General features: G+C 44.1%; 2 protein-coding genes across 18 annotated transcripts in view; one reads left to right on the top strand and one right to left on the bottom strand.

Annotated features, from left to right (window-relative positions):
- ZNF182 (zinc finger protein 182) overlaps positions 1–13133 on the top strand; it is a 97923-nt gene that overhangs the window by 62351 nt on the left and 22439 nt on the right. For 11 of the 17 annotated variants that reach the window (XM_081567389.1, XM_081567388.1, XM_081567384.1 and 8 more), the window contains exons 1-3: positions 10796–10875; positions 11099–11282; positions 12118–12177. The exons of 1 other annotated variant lie outside the window; for it this stretch is intronic. In XM_081567389.1, coding sequence (XP_081423515.1) covers positions 12163–12177 — 15 coding nt within the window. In that variant the 5' untranslated portion in view covers positions 10796–10875; positions 11099–11282; positions 12118–12162. Of the gene's footprint in view, positions 1–10795; positions 10876–11098; positions 11283–12117; positions 12186–13133 lie in introns of those variants that run through there. 5 more of the 17 variants (XM_081567386.1, XM_081567383.1, XM_081567392.1 and 2 more) reach the window with 2 other exon arrangements.
- On the bottom strand, positions 1827–4209 carry LOC145535517 (sperm acrosome-associated protein 5-like). The gene is made up of 4 exons (XM_081563962.1): positions 3978–4209; positions 3387–3545; positions 2115–2193; positions 1827–2011 (listed from the first exon to the last, which is right to left on the bottom strand). Exons 1-4 carry the CDS (start codon positions 4120–4122, stop codon positions 1903–1905), a joined length of 492 nt encoding a protein of 163 aa, XP_081420088.1. The 5' UTR covers positions 4123–4209; the 3' UTR covers positions 1827–1902.

The raw sequence follows: 13133 nt of genomic DNA, 5'->3' as shown, positions 1-13133 counted from the left end.
CATTGAGGTTTGAAGACATTTTTCTGATAGTTCAGCCTCATCTGCAATCTTGTGATAAATGCAGGGATATCGTTGCTCTATGCGTGACTTAAAATGTCTTCATGTCGGACAGAGGTGTCCTCCCCGGGGGGAAACTAAAGAGATGCAACTCTTCAGGAAACCAAAGGCCTGCCAGCACAAGGGGCTCTCTTATGTTCTGGCTCAATTCAGGGAGAACACCTTGATGGTCAGGAACAATCAGTACACCCCAGGATATAAAATTAGAGATCTAGACATAACCACTAAAGGAATAACAATGATATACTATAAATGTTGTAAATAAATAGAAGGGATACATGATCAGAACAATGTGAAGGAAACACTAGGGCATCAAATCCATTTTTCAAAAGTAACAACAGTTGATAATGCCCGTATTTCTTATTTATTTATTTAGTTGCGCCCATTATTAGTTGCGGCACTTGTGGTCTTTGATCTTCCCTTGTGGCATGTGGTATCTTTTCAGTTGCCGCATGTGGCATTGAGTTTCCTCATCAGGGATTGAACCCAGGGATCCCGCATTGGGAGTGCAGAATCTTAGCCGCTGGACCACCAGGGAAGTCCCAGTGCTAGTATATCTGCCCCGTCCTATTCTATGGTCAAGATTTTGGCTTTTTCTGTGTGTGGACCTTCCCCCTTTCTGAATTTGATCATGCAGTCTTCCCAGAAATACTATGAGCTACCTGATAGGCTTTTAGAAGATCTGCTTTTTACTTAAATTCACCAGTTTATCTATGCTTCATTTGATAAATGAGTATCTCATTCAGAAATTGGTATCCAGAGTGATGGTACCTTTTATTGGACCCTCAAGGAAATGTGAGATTTGGTTATCTAGGCTGGTTGAGGCTGAAGGCAGGGGAAATCCAGGTGGCATTAAGGAAGGGGGCTCTGGCATTTCTCAGCATGCAGTGCAGACAGCCGCCTTAGTAATCATCTGTGCTTATCTTGAATGAAGTCAACACTGAAAACAAGGCTATGGGTAGTTGAATATCCACTGCAACCAAAGAGTACAAAGAATGTGAGAGACTGCTTCCTCATGGGAGTGGCTGCTTCCAATGGGGCTGGCCTGCATAAAGGGAAAGTATGGCAAGTTCAAATGCCTAAATTCTCTGCTCAAAATGGACTGTGAAAATAATTATTACTTTGTGCAGCTGCTGAATTCCTGGCCTAAATTTCCCGTTTGTCATTTGAAACTTTGGTTATAGATCATGAAAGAAGGAGTTGGGGGCTGAGAGTTAGAATGGTAATATGTGGGAGAATGTGAATGCTTCAAAATTCCAATTCCTACTGAGCTTCCTGTGTAAGCTGAAACCAATTCCATTTTCCTCCGAAGATTCTGTATTTGCCTTAATTAAAGACCCTATAGTTACTTCAACCGAGAGTGATACTTTTTAAGGGAAGCCAATTTTTATACCTCCCTACTCCAGTCCTCTATCTCCAGACTTAGAACTGCTTTGTGTATCACTTTATGTACCTTACAAACATTAATTCATTTAATTCTCTCAACAACCCCAGGAGATAGTTACTACCGCTATCATCCTCATTTTGTAGATGAGGAATCAGAGGCACAAAGAAATTAAGTGCCTTACTCAAAGCAACCCAGCTAGTAAGTGGTAGAGATGGTATCTGAACCCAGGAGAACTTATATTCTTAATCACTACATTATCGTCCACCCCCACCCCAGGTGATCTCATGTCCCCTGATTAGAGCTTTGAATATATGGAGGGAGTGATTGAATAGGGGCACCTTCAGGCACTGGAAAAATGAAGAAAGCCAGACATCAGAGGTTGTTTGCATTGTTTATAGATATCATCCTTTATTATATCCACAGAAGAAAGAACAGAAAGGAAGATAAAATCTCCATTCCTAGGAAGCTGAGTCAGCAAATAATTTTTTGTCAGGTTTTGCATTTATATGACATCCTCTGATCCATTCAGATAAGTCGTGGCCATAACAGTGTTGGTTCCAAGAATCCCTGGGAAATGAAGGGAGAGAGGGAGGATGAAGTGGACAGGCTGATGTGGTGACAGTGGCACTATCCCAGCTACCCAGGGTCCAAGCCATCCCCATGAACGTACCAGGCATTCATGCCATTCTCTGAGGACACTACCTCCTTGGCACATATAATGTCATCCAGAATATGGCGATTGAGCAGTTCTAAAGGGAAGAGGTGACAAAGTGATCTGGGGTACTAGGAACAGGGTGACAGTATATGAAGGGACCAGGGGTTCTAGGTTTCTTGGGACCTGAATATCTTCAACCACTATATTGCCTGATTCTAGATGACCTTGATTTACTTATCAGCCTGTTATGAATTACATCAACTACCATGTTGACTGGTTCTATAGAATCTTAACCCACTGACCCCCAGGTGATTTTGACTGTCATGTTGGCTGGTTATATATAACCTCACCCACTATACTGACTGGTCTTGGACAATCTCAGACTCCATGTTGGCCAATTCTGTATGACTTCGACTGTCTGTCATTTTATGTGGTTATGAATGATCTCAACTGCAGTGGATGTTGGCTTGTTGGGAAACCACTCAACTGCAAGGTTGGTCAGTCCTGGGGTCTTCAAACATTATGTTGTCAGGTCCTGGATAACCTCAACACCCATTCTTACTGGCTACAAGTGACCTCAGTCTCCATGTTGACTAGTCCTGTTCAACTGCAGCTTCCATGATGACTGATCCTAAATGATCTCAACTGCTATGGTGGCTGGACGAGGATGACCTTAACTGTCATTCTGATTAGTTAATGATCTCAACCACTATGTTGACTAGTCCTGGATGACCTCAACCTTCAAGTGGACAAGTCCTGGGTGACCTCTTCTGTCACTGTGGCAGGATTTGGACAACTTCAACCTCCATTTGGGCTGGTCCCAAATAACCTCAGTTTCCATTTTGGCCAACCCTGAACAACTTCTACTGCTGTTCAGTTTTGTCCTCAACAATACAACACTCTTGTCTGGAAAATTCTCTCCTTTCTGCACAGAGATACCTTGTTTCTGTTCCTACAGACAGATATCAGCTTCTTCCCTCCAGGCCTGGACAACCCCAATCCCAAATCAGGACAGTTTCCCCCTCCTGATTCCTAGTCCTAGAAAATGGCAGCCTCCATTCTAGGTGAGGGTTGGGAGCTCTGAGTCCTCCTGACCTAGACAGCACCTCAGGGCAGTCTGGGTAAGGATACAGGCTGGTTTGTATCTGCAACAGCCCAGGCAACTCTGCTCCTTTCCCTATAATTCTTCTGCTTGTTACTCAAGATTATGGCTTAGACAGTCTTGCCCTCTGCATGTTGAGGAGTGGGGCCAGGCAGGGCTTCAATGTGTCCTCAGTGCTGCCTCACCATAACAGTCTATGTGGCAGAGGTTCTGGGTGGGTGTAACATCATTGTTACACCACCAGGCGGAATTCAGCTGGAAAATGCCATATCCATTGCTGCCATCGAGATTGTGGGTCACGAAGGAAGTGTCAAAGCCACTCTCGTAGTGTGCCATGCACAGCCCTGGAGCAGGGAGGGAAAATGTAGCAGAGAGGCATGAGTCCTGGGAATAGGGAAGAGGGTAGGAGGAGGGACTGGGGCAGGCATGGTTTTCCTCTCAGTTGTGGGGGTGATGATCTTGGTTTGGTGGTGGTGTTGATGTTGGTGATTCTGGAAAGGTGTCAGTAATGGCGGTGGTGATGGCATTCATGGTGATTTTAGCAGTGGTGACATTGATGGTAATGATGGTGGTGTTAGCAGAGATGAGGGTAAATGGTTGGGAAGGCAATGATGATGAAACTAGAGTTAGTTAAACTACTCATAACAGACAGAGGGTGACCAAGAGGATCATTCCCTAGCCTGGGGAGATAACAGATAGCAAGGGGGTGGGGTCTGGATCTGAGTGTGGTGGGCAGCTCACTGCATGGGTGGCATTTGGGGCAACTGGGATCTCACAGTCTCCAATGGTATAGCCGTGGAAGCCGTTGAGGTCTGCCGCTTCCAGCTTCTTTGCCAGCTCACAGCGTTCGTAGATCTTGGCCTCCACATTGGCAGATATCAGGATCACCAGGATCACCACAATAGTGCCTGAGACCTGCATTATGACAGCCACAAGGCTTCCTAACTTACTCGCCTGCTCCAGACTCACCCTGCAGTGTGCAGAACTAGGGGTTACTGGAACTCTGGTCTTTATGAGCAAAGAGCTAGGTGACAGATTCTAGAACACAGAGGCCAGAGAGAGGATTGGGCATCTCACCATCTTCCCCTGTGCCAGCTCTCTTAAAGACACACACAAAGAAAAAAGAAAGATACTGATAAATGCGCAGAGGTCGAAGGAGACAAAGACAGGGAGAAACCCAGAGATGTCATAAAGGGATACAGGGAGAGAGGGACTTGGGACACTCAAGGGACTGACAGGACCCAAGTGCTAGACCTCACACTCAGCCCACATTCTCCTATGTTCCTTAACACTGCCCCACTCTACTCCCATTAATCATGCTCTACCACTTGGTTACCTCCATTTCCACTCACTCTGCCCCTCATCACCTCCATTTCCCCCACTCCACTGAGTAGTCAGCTTTAGTCACTACACCATGCCTACTACCACCTCGGATTCTTCATGCTCTATGAAATATGATTACTGTGCCCCCACCCTCTGCTCCTCATTACCTCCATTTACTCATTCTGAGCACCTCCTTCACCTCTCTTCACTTAATGTGCTCTGTTCCACCCTCATTTACTGGAATCTGCCCCACATTACACCCATTTAATCAGACTCTGCCCCACATTATATATTACATATACATGTTCACTCTACTGCTTTTTCACCCCCATTCTCATTCTATCTTTTATTCCTTTGTCCACTTACACTGTCTTGTATCCACTTATATTCATTCATGCTGGGCCTTGTGTTACTGTAATTCCATAACCCTCTACTTGCTATAACCCAAGCTCTCTTACATCCTTTCCTTCTTCACCTCCTTTCACGCCCACTCAGACTCTCATTTCCTACTTTAACCTTCACTGCCTGACAGTGCATCAAATGACTCCCATCCACTCTCATGTGGCCCATCCTTCAGCTTTATTTATTGACTCTGGGCCTCATTCCCGCCTCATTCACTCTCTTTCTGCCCCTTCAATTCTGTTCTCTCAAGGGCTCTCCCCATATTACCTGCATTTCCTGGAACTGTATTACTCTCAAACACTAGCCCAAGTTATCCACACATACTCACTCTACGCTTGATTGCCTCTGTTCTTTCTCATTTTTCACTGCCTCTATCTTCACTGCCTCCATTTACTCACATGCTGCCTCTCATTATCTCGTTCATTTAAAGTCACTCCCAATGTAACCTGTTTCCACTCATCACTCTCGTTCTGCTCCTGATTCATGTTGAGTTGCTCCCACTCCATCCCACAGTACCCTCGTTGAGTCAATACTCTGTCTCAGATTTACCACTTTCTACTCACATTGGGCCCCATTTACCTCACTTTACTCACCTTGGGCCAAGTGACCTTCACTCTCTCTCCCTTTGCTGTATAATAGCCAGTTCCTCACCTTCTTCTGCTCTTTACTTCCATCCTCTATCACTCTGCCCATCTTTACCTCCATTCACATGCATGCTTCAGCTCATTCACCTGGGCTGATTCTCACTGGGATCCCTGCCCATTACTGGAATGCTACCCTGCATTATCCCAATCTAATCCCAGTCAATCCAATCTAATCCAATATGCCAGCAAATTTGGAAAACTCAGCAGTAGCCACAGGATTGGAAAAGGTCAGTTTTCATTCCAATCCCAAAGAAAGGCAATGCTAAAGAATGCTCAAACTACCACACAATTGCACTCATCTCACACGCTAGTAAAGTAATGCTCAAAATTCTCCAAGCCAGGCTTCAGCATACATGAACCATGAACTTCCAGATGTTCAAGCTGGTTTTAGAAAAGGCAGAGGAACCAGAGATCAAATTGCCAACATCTGCTGGATCATCAAAAAAGCAAGAGAGTTCCAGAAAAACATGTATTTCTGCTTTATTGACTATGCCAAAGCCTTTGACTGTGTGGATCACAATAAACTGTGGAAAATTCTGAAAGAGATGGGAATACCAGACCATCTGACCTGCCTCTTGAGAAATCTGTATGCAGGTCAGGAAGCAACAGTTAGAACTGGGCATGGAACAACAGTCTGGATCCAAATCAGGAAAGGAGTATGTCAGGCTGTATATTGTCACCCTGCTTATTTAACTTACATGCAGAGTACATCATGAGAAATGCACAAGCTGGAATCAAGATTGCCAGGAGAAATATTAATAACCTCAGATATGCAGAGGACACCACCCTTATGGCAGAAAGTGAAGAAGAACTAAAGAGCCTCTTGATGAAAGTGAAAGAGGAGAGTGAAAATGTTGGCTTAAAACTCAACATTCAGAAAACAAAGATCATGGCATCTGGTCCCATCACTTCATGGCAAATAGATGGGGAAACAGTGGCTGATCTTAGTTTTTTGGGCTCCAAAATCACTGCAGATGGTGACTGCAGCCATGAAATTAAAAGACGCTTACTCCTTGGAAGGAAGGTTATGACCAACCTAGATAACATATTAAAATGCAGAGATATTACTTTGCAAACAAAGGTCCATCTAGTCAAGGCTATGGTTTTTCCAGTAGTCATGTATGGATGTGAGAGTTGGATTATAAAGAAAGCTGAGTGCCAAAGAATTGATGCTTTTGAACTGTGGTGTTGGAGAAGACTCTTGAGAGTCCCTTGGACTGCAAGGAGATCCAACCAGTCCATCCTAAAGGAGATCAGTCCTGGGTGTTCATTGGAAGGACTGATGCTGAAGCTGAAACTCCAATACTTTGGCCACCTGATGCAAAGAGCTGACTCATTTGAAAAGACCGTGATGATGGGAAAGATTGAGAGCAGGAGGAGAAGGGGACGACAGAGGATGAGATGGTTGGATGGCATCACTGACTCAATGGACATGAATATGGGTAAACTCTGGGAGTTGGTGATGGACAGGGAGGCCTGGCATGCTGCGATCCATGGGGTTGCAAAGAGTTGGACATGACTGAGCGACTGAACTGAACTGAATCTCAGTCTGCCCCTCATTCACCTCTGGCCAGTCTCCTTCCTCATAGTATCTTCACTCAAACAAACTCAACCCAATTCACTTATTTACATTCTACCACATATTCATTTCCATTTCATTTTATTCTGTCCCTTGTGCCCCCCATTCTTCCTTCTGTGCCTCACATGACTTGCATCCTCTGCTACTTTTCCCCTAAATTAGCCTCTTTTTAATCATACTGTGCCCCATAGACCATCATTCATGTACACTTCAATCCTTGGTACTCATATCAACTTGCACGCTTTTGCTTTATCAACCTCATTCACATTCACCACCTTTCATTGCCCCATTCACTCACAGTCCCCTTCCACTTTCACTTTCTGTCACTTAGATAGTACCTCATTTTCCCATCATTTACTCAGTATCATCCATAAATTGATTCAAATTTATTCAAAATTGAATGCATAGTCGTTCCCTCATGCCCCACACTACCCACATTCACTCCACTCTACTGCTCATTCATCTCCCTGCCATCATCCTTTGTCTCTCCTCACCCTCATTCATTTCCAATTTGTCCTTCATCATTATTTACCCCTCCTGCCCCCACAGGTCCCATGTATCTCTGTTTAGTGACACATCTGTTAAGACAAAATAGTCTGATATATTGTTCACGATTCAGTTTGGCTGCACATACAAACACCACTGTAAACACCAATGGATGGAATAGGATGGAAAGTGATCATTCTCTTGGAGGCAGGCAGTTCAGGGCTAGAGTGGCAGCTCCAAAATCACCAAAGAGCTGGCTGCTCCTGTGCTGTAGCTCTGTCAAACTCACCTGCTAACTCATGGTCCAAAATGACCACTCACAACAGCAACAGTTTTGAGAAAATGTATCTTAAGAGCAATTGTAATGACTCACCAGTGAGGTGGGGCGGGGGCTTTGAGTGAGAGTGTCACATTGTGCAGATTCTGTGGTGGGACCAGCTAGCTGTCAGATTTCCACACCCCTTCACCTAGCTCTCTGCTGCTTAGGCTACTGAATGAATTTGTACCTGTAAGGACTGATGGTAGAGTATGCCTAGGACAGAGAGTGGGCATCCTAGCTTCACAGCAGAAAAATTAGTCTCACATAGTTTGTGGATATGTACTCTGAACTCTGGAACAGTTTCTGTAGGGCTGTATCACTAGTTCAGGGACATTTTTGGATCCAGCAATCACTGTACTCCAAGACCCACAAACTCTGTAGGATTTTCCCCTCCATGTAGGGGTGTGTGTATATATGTGTGTGTACAAGGTGGCAGAGAAATTATGTTTGCAGGCTGGAAGAGGCCAGAATAACAGGGGCCCTAAAGGTCCAGATCCTCCTATTTTCCACCTCTTGATGCATTCAGAGAGTTGACAAGTTTTGTATCCAGGAGGTGCAAATCCTTAAGAGTGCAGGAGACCTGAGTTACTTCTCTGCTTTCTCTCTTTGCTTTGTCTGTTAGGAAGCTCCATATGTATTCCTGGCAAAAAAAAAAAAAAATCATTGCCTTGTTTTTAGTGGTTCTGGAATAAGGACCCTCAGATACTTTCCAGAAGTTCTGTGGTATACCAAATAAACAAAATATTATTGGCTAGAAGTGAAAGATCTGATTTTGGGAACCTGTGTGACCTTGGGCAAGTTACTTAGTATCTCTGGGACTCAGTTTCCTCACCTGACAAGAGGGAGGACCACAGGATTGTTCACAGAAAATGGGGAGTATCTGAGGCAGGTCTTATGTGCTTCACACAGTGCCTGGCACACAGGAGATACTGAGCTAGGTCTGAGCCTCCATTATCACTTGCTGGGCCTGTTGGCAGAAGCCTCCTCACTATTCTTCCTGTTTTCATCCTTGCCCTCTGCTATCTGTTATCCACAAAGCAGCCTGCAGGTCATCTTTTTATTTTTTCCTTCTTATTAGTAAAAGTTTTATACAGACACATATCTAATTTTATCTTAATCAACAACATCATCATCATCACTTATATATTAGCACTTGCTATGTGCCAGGGATTGTTCTAAACTATTTACAATTAACAGTTCATTTGTCACCACAGTCCTATAGGTAAGTGCTGTCATTATCCTCATTTTATAGATGAGGAAATTAAGCCCAGAGGAGTTGAGTCCTGCCCTAGATTACATAGCTGGTACGTGGGAGTTGAAACAGGCTGTTTCTATCATTTTATTTGGTTGGTTGGTTGTTTCTGTTTTCTTCCCTGCTATATTCCCAATGTCTAGAACACTACCAGGCACACAGGAGGTGCTTAAGTAAATTCCTGTGGAGCTCATATTCTAGTGGTGCAAGACAGGCAATAAAAAAAAAAAAGAGTCAAATATACATGTATTTAAAAGTTATTATATAATGCTAGATTGCTTCAGACTGGACTGTTAAAAATCTGACCCCCCTCCCCTTAATGGCATCCCATTATGTCCAGAAGGAAATAGGAGCTCTGTCTCTGGCAGGGGAGGCCCTAGGGCATCTGCCACCCACTAACTTCTCCCTTGCCCACAATTCCTACATTCCCAACACACGGACACTGTTTCTGTTCCCCCAATAGGCCAAACCAGGTCATACTTCAGGCAGGGCCTTTGCAACAGCCTCACTTTCCACCACAAAGCTCTTTGATTCAGATATTCGTGTGGCTGGCTCCTTTGATCAGCGTAACTGTCACCTCCGACAAAAGGAGATCGTCCCTGCCCATCCTGAGAAAACAGCCTCTCAGCCACTACTTAACACATCCCCTTCATCCCGGTGTATGTTTATGTACTAGGTCGCCGTTTATTTATTCTTCAGCAGCTTATTTGTCTGCACACCGTTCTTCAAATGCTAGACTGTAAACTCCCAGCCTTGGCCACTGGATGGAGCCAGTGACTTTTCCCTACATCCCAGCCTTTGTGCACGCAGAACAATTCTGCCACGCATCTCGACTTCCTATTCAATTACACCTGCAAACCTGATGCTGCCCTCCAGGTTCAAGACATCAAATTCCCGCCTGCTAGCGTTTTCCTTAATTGGGCATTTCCCCTCCCGCAATAAGGAAATAGGTCTTTTGAGTCTTAGGAATGACGGCCTCTGTAGATCATAAACACCTGTTCTGAATAAGAGACACAGATGCATAGAACAGTCTTATGGACTCTGAGGGAGAAGGTGAGGGTGGGACGTTCTGGGACAATAGCATTGAAACATGTATATTATCATATGTGAAACAGAACACCATTCCAGGTTCAATGCATGAGACAATGCTCTTGGCTGGGGCAATGGGATGACCCAGAGGGATGGGATGGGGAGGGAGGTGGGAGGGGGGTTCAGGAAGGGGAGCACATGTAAACCCATGGCTGATTCATGTCAATGTATGGCAAAAACCACTACAATATTGTAAAGTAATTAGCCCCCAACTAAAATAAATAAATTTATTAAAAAAAAAAAAAAAAAAAACACCTGTTCTACACTGCAGCCCTAGAGGGGAGAAGAAGCGGTAGGCGCGGCCATCGCGTCAGAGCAGTGACGTCACCGGAGCGGCCATTTTCCTTCTGCGCCTGCGCTGCGGCCCCAATGACTTCGCATCCGGCCGGCGGGAGGGAGCCCCATGTTGACTATTGGCGGACGCGGGTTCAAAGGCCCCACTGAGCGTGCGCACACCCGGCCACTGCAGCCCTGTGGGCTGCGGAGCCTGAGTCGGTCCCAAAGCGGAAGTGCTTCTCCGGGGCTAGTTCTCGTAACTGTCTCCTCTGCACCGAGCAGAAAATCTGTTGTCGAGAAAGAGGTTGAGGGGGCGAGTGGAAGGGATGATGGGCTGAGTGTTGGGGAGTTCTGGGGAACGAATGAAGCGGGTTTGGGGGGTTATTGACGTGGGAGGTTGTGGGGTGAGTGATGGTGGACCAAGAGGTCAGCGAATGAGGGTTTGTGGGCTCAATTGTAGACAAAGTTATGGGACTAGTCAGGGTTGAATGGAACTTACTAAATGTTGACTTTTACACATTTTCTAGCACAGTGACCTGCGCTAAGGGTTTATACGCATCCTCAAGCTCCTGCCTAGGCGCCCCCCACATCTCCTGCCCGTATACCCTTTTCGTAACCCCCTAGGTAGGGGCCTGTTTTGAATGCTCCAGTTGAAGTGAATCTGCACCCGAGGGCTTCCTTCTGACTCCTGGGCAAGACAGCCCCAGTGAGGTGAGGAGAAGCAAGAAGAGGCACCTGAGAGTACTCACTCAGTAAAGGGCCTCTCCCAGAGTTGTGGGCTTGGGAAGGTTGGGCAGGGACTGGTGGTGTGGGGTCTGGGGGGGATCTGGCTTAAAACGCATAGGAATGATAATTTTAAAGTTCAGTTTCTTTTTGGGACTTAAAAGTAGGTAACATTTGCATTGTAGATTGATTAGCAAAGAGAGGAGAAAAAAAGGAGCTAATTGTATGCCCCTATGTTTATATTTTAATTCTTAGACATTTTTTAGTGTTTATAAGGTGTATGCATTTTTAAACATTCAACGCATGGGTTCCTGCACTTTCATACCTTACCTTTTTTTCATTTAGAAGTTACTATGATTCAGCTTAAAAATTTATCGTATAACATTTAAAATACTTGTAATTTAGATATATGCATAGAAAAATAAACAGATAATAAGTGTACAGTTCCATACAAGATTATTTTTAATAGCTACATAGAATTTAATCCCTTATTATGGATCTTAAGTTAGGCATTGTTAAAGTCAATGCTTAGATGAAGCTACTTAAAGAGAAATTGTGATCCATTATTTATTTCATTAAGGAAAATACCTAGAAATACGATTTCTGAGTCAGTACACAAGTATATTTACAGAAGAAAACCTTTGTTTTCATATGAGGAAAAGACTCAAGAATACACAAATGGTTGTTAAAACCACATGGTTTCCCAAACTTCCACAGAGCAGCCACATGCCCAGCTGGTGTGAGGGGATTTTTAGGCAGATATTCTGGGTGCTGGAAGCCTGATGGGGTGTCTCATATGCTCTACACTTCTCCACTCTTCTAGCTCAGTCTTCACACATCTCTTGTTTTTTCCCAAGAAGAGGAGGGAATGGCCGAACCCCAGGTAAGGATGTTGTCTCTTCCTTTTATTTTACCATGGATGTGTTCAGCGATGTAGGAATCTCAAACATAAAATAGATTATTTATAAATAAGTGTTAATATCAGGGAAAATGAGAGACAGCAAAGGCCAAATTAAAATGTAGACACATGACTTAGGGTGTAACAGACAGTTAATGCATTACAATACTAGTTGAATTGCAAATTTCTCTTTAAGCCTCTGGCAGCCAGAGGAAATCTGGCTCCCTTTACTCTTCAAAGAGAGAACACATCAGGTCCTCAGGGAAGTAAAGGTTTCCTGCAATTGCCTTTTGTCCTTTCTTTGCTGAATCTTCCTTTGGGTGGTGGAGTTGTTGTCAATCACAGGCTAATCTGCATTTCTCTAATGGCCAGTGATACTGAATATCTTTATATAGGCTTATTTACTTTTTGCATATCCTCTTTGGTGAAGTGTCTGATCAAGTCTTCTGCCCATTTTTAAATTGGATTGTTTTTCTCAAGATTGAGTTTTGAGAGTTTTTTGTATATTTTGTGTACAAGTCCTTTGTCAGATACATGGTTTGTAAATATTTTCTCCAAGTGTGTGGCTTGTCTTCTAATTGTGTTGTTCACAGAGCAAGAATTTTTAATTTTGAAAATGTCCACTTTATAAACTATTTCCTTTATGGGTTGTGCTTTTGGTGTCAGGTCTAAGAACTCTTTGTCTCACCCTAATTAAAATGGAAAAACTCTAGTCTTGTATCTCCTATGTAGAGAAAAGCCCAGTTCTTTCCTACTGTGTCACTCCCATAAGTTTTCCTTTACTCTCACAAATAACACTTCAGATACTTATGGTCACCAAATGTGTGGCAGTTTCCCCCACAACAAGCAAATCTCTGACACCAGCTGGGTGTTCTACAACTTAATACTGACACTGTCTACCTGGAGATTGTGTCGGATCCTATAGGTTAAGGGCTCAGTTC

The sequence above is a fragment of the Giraffa tippelskirchi genome, chromosome X (assembly GCF_054371585.1).
Source record: "Giraffa tippelskirchi isolate mGirTip1 chromosome X, T2T-mGirTip1v1.2.pri, whole genome shotgun sequence".
In the NCBI taxonomy this organism is placed as follows: domain Eukaryota; kingdom Metazoa; phylum Chordata; class Mammalia; order Artiodactyla; family Giraffidae; genus Giraffa; species Giraffa tippelskirchi.
This window is presented reverse-complemented; position numbering and strand designations above follow the sequence as displayed.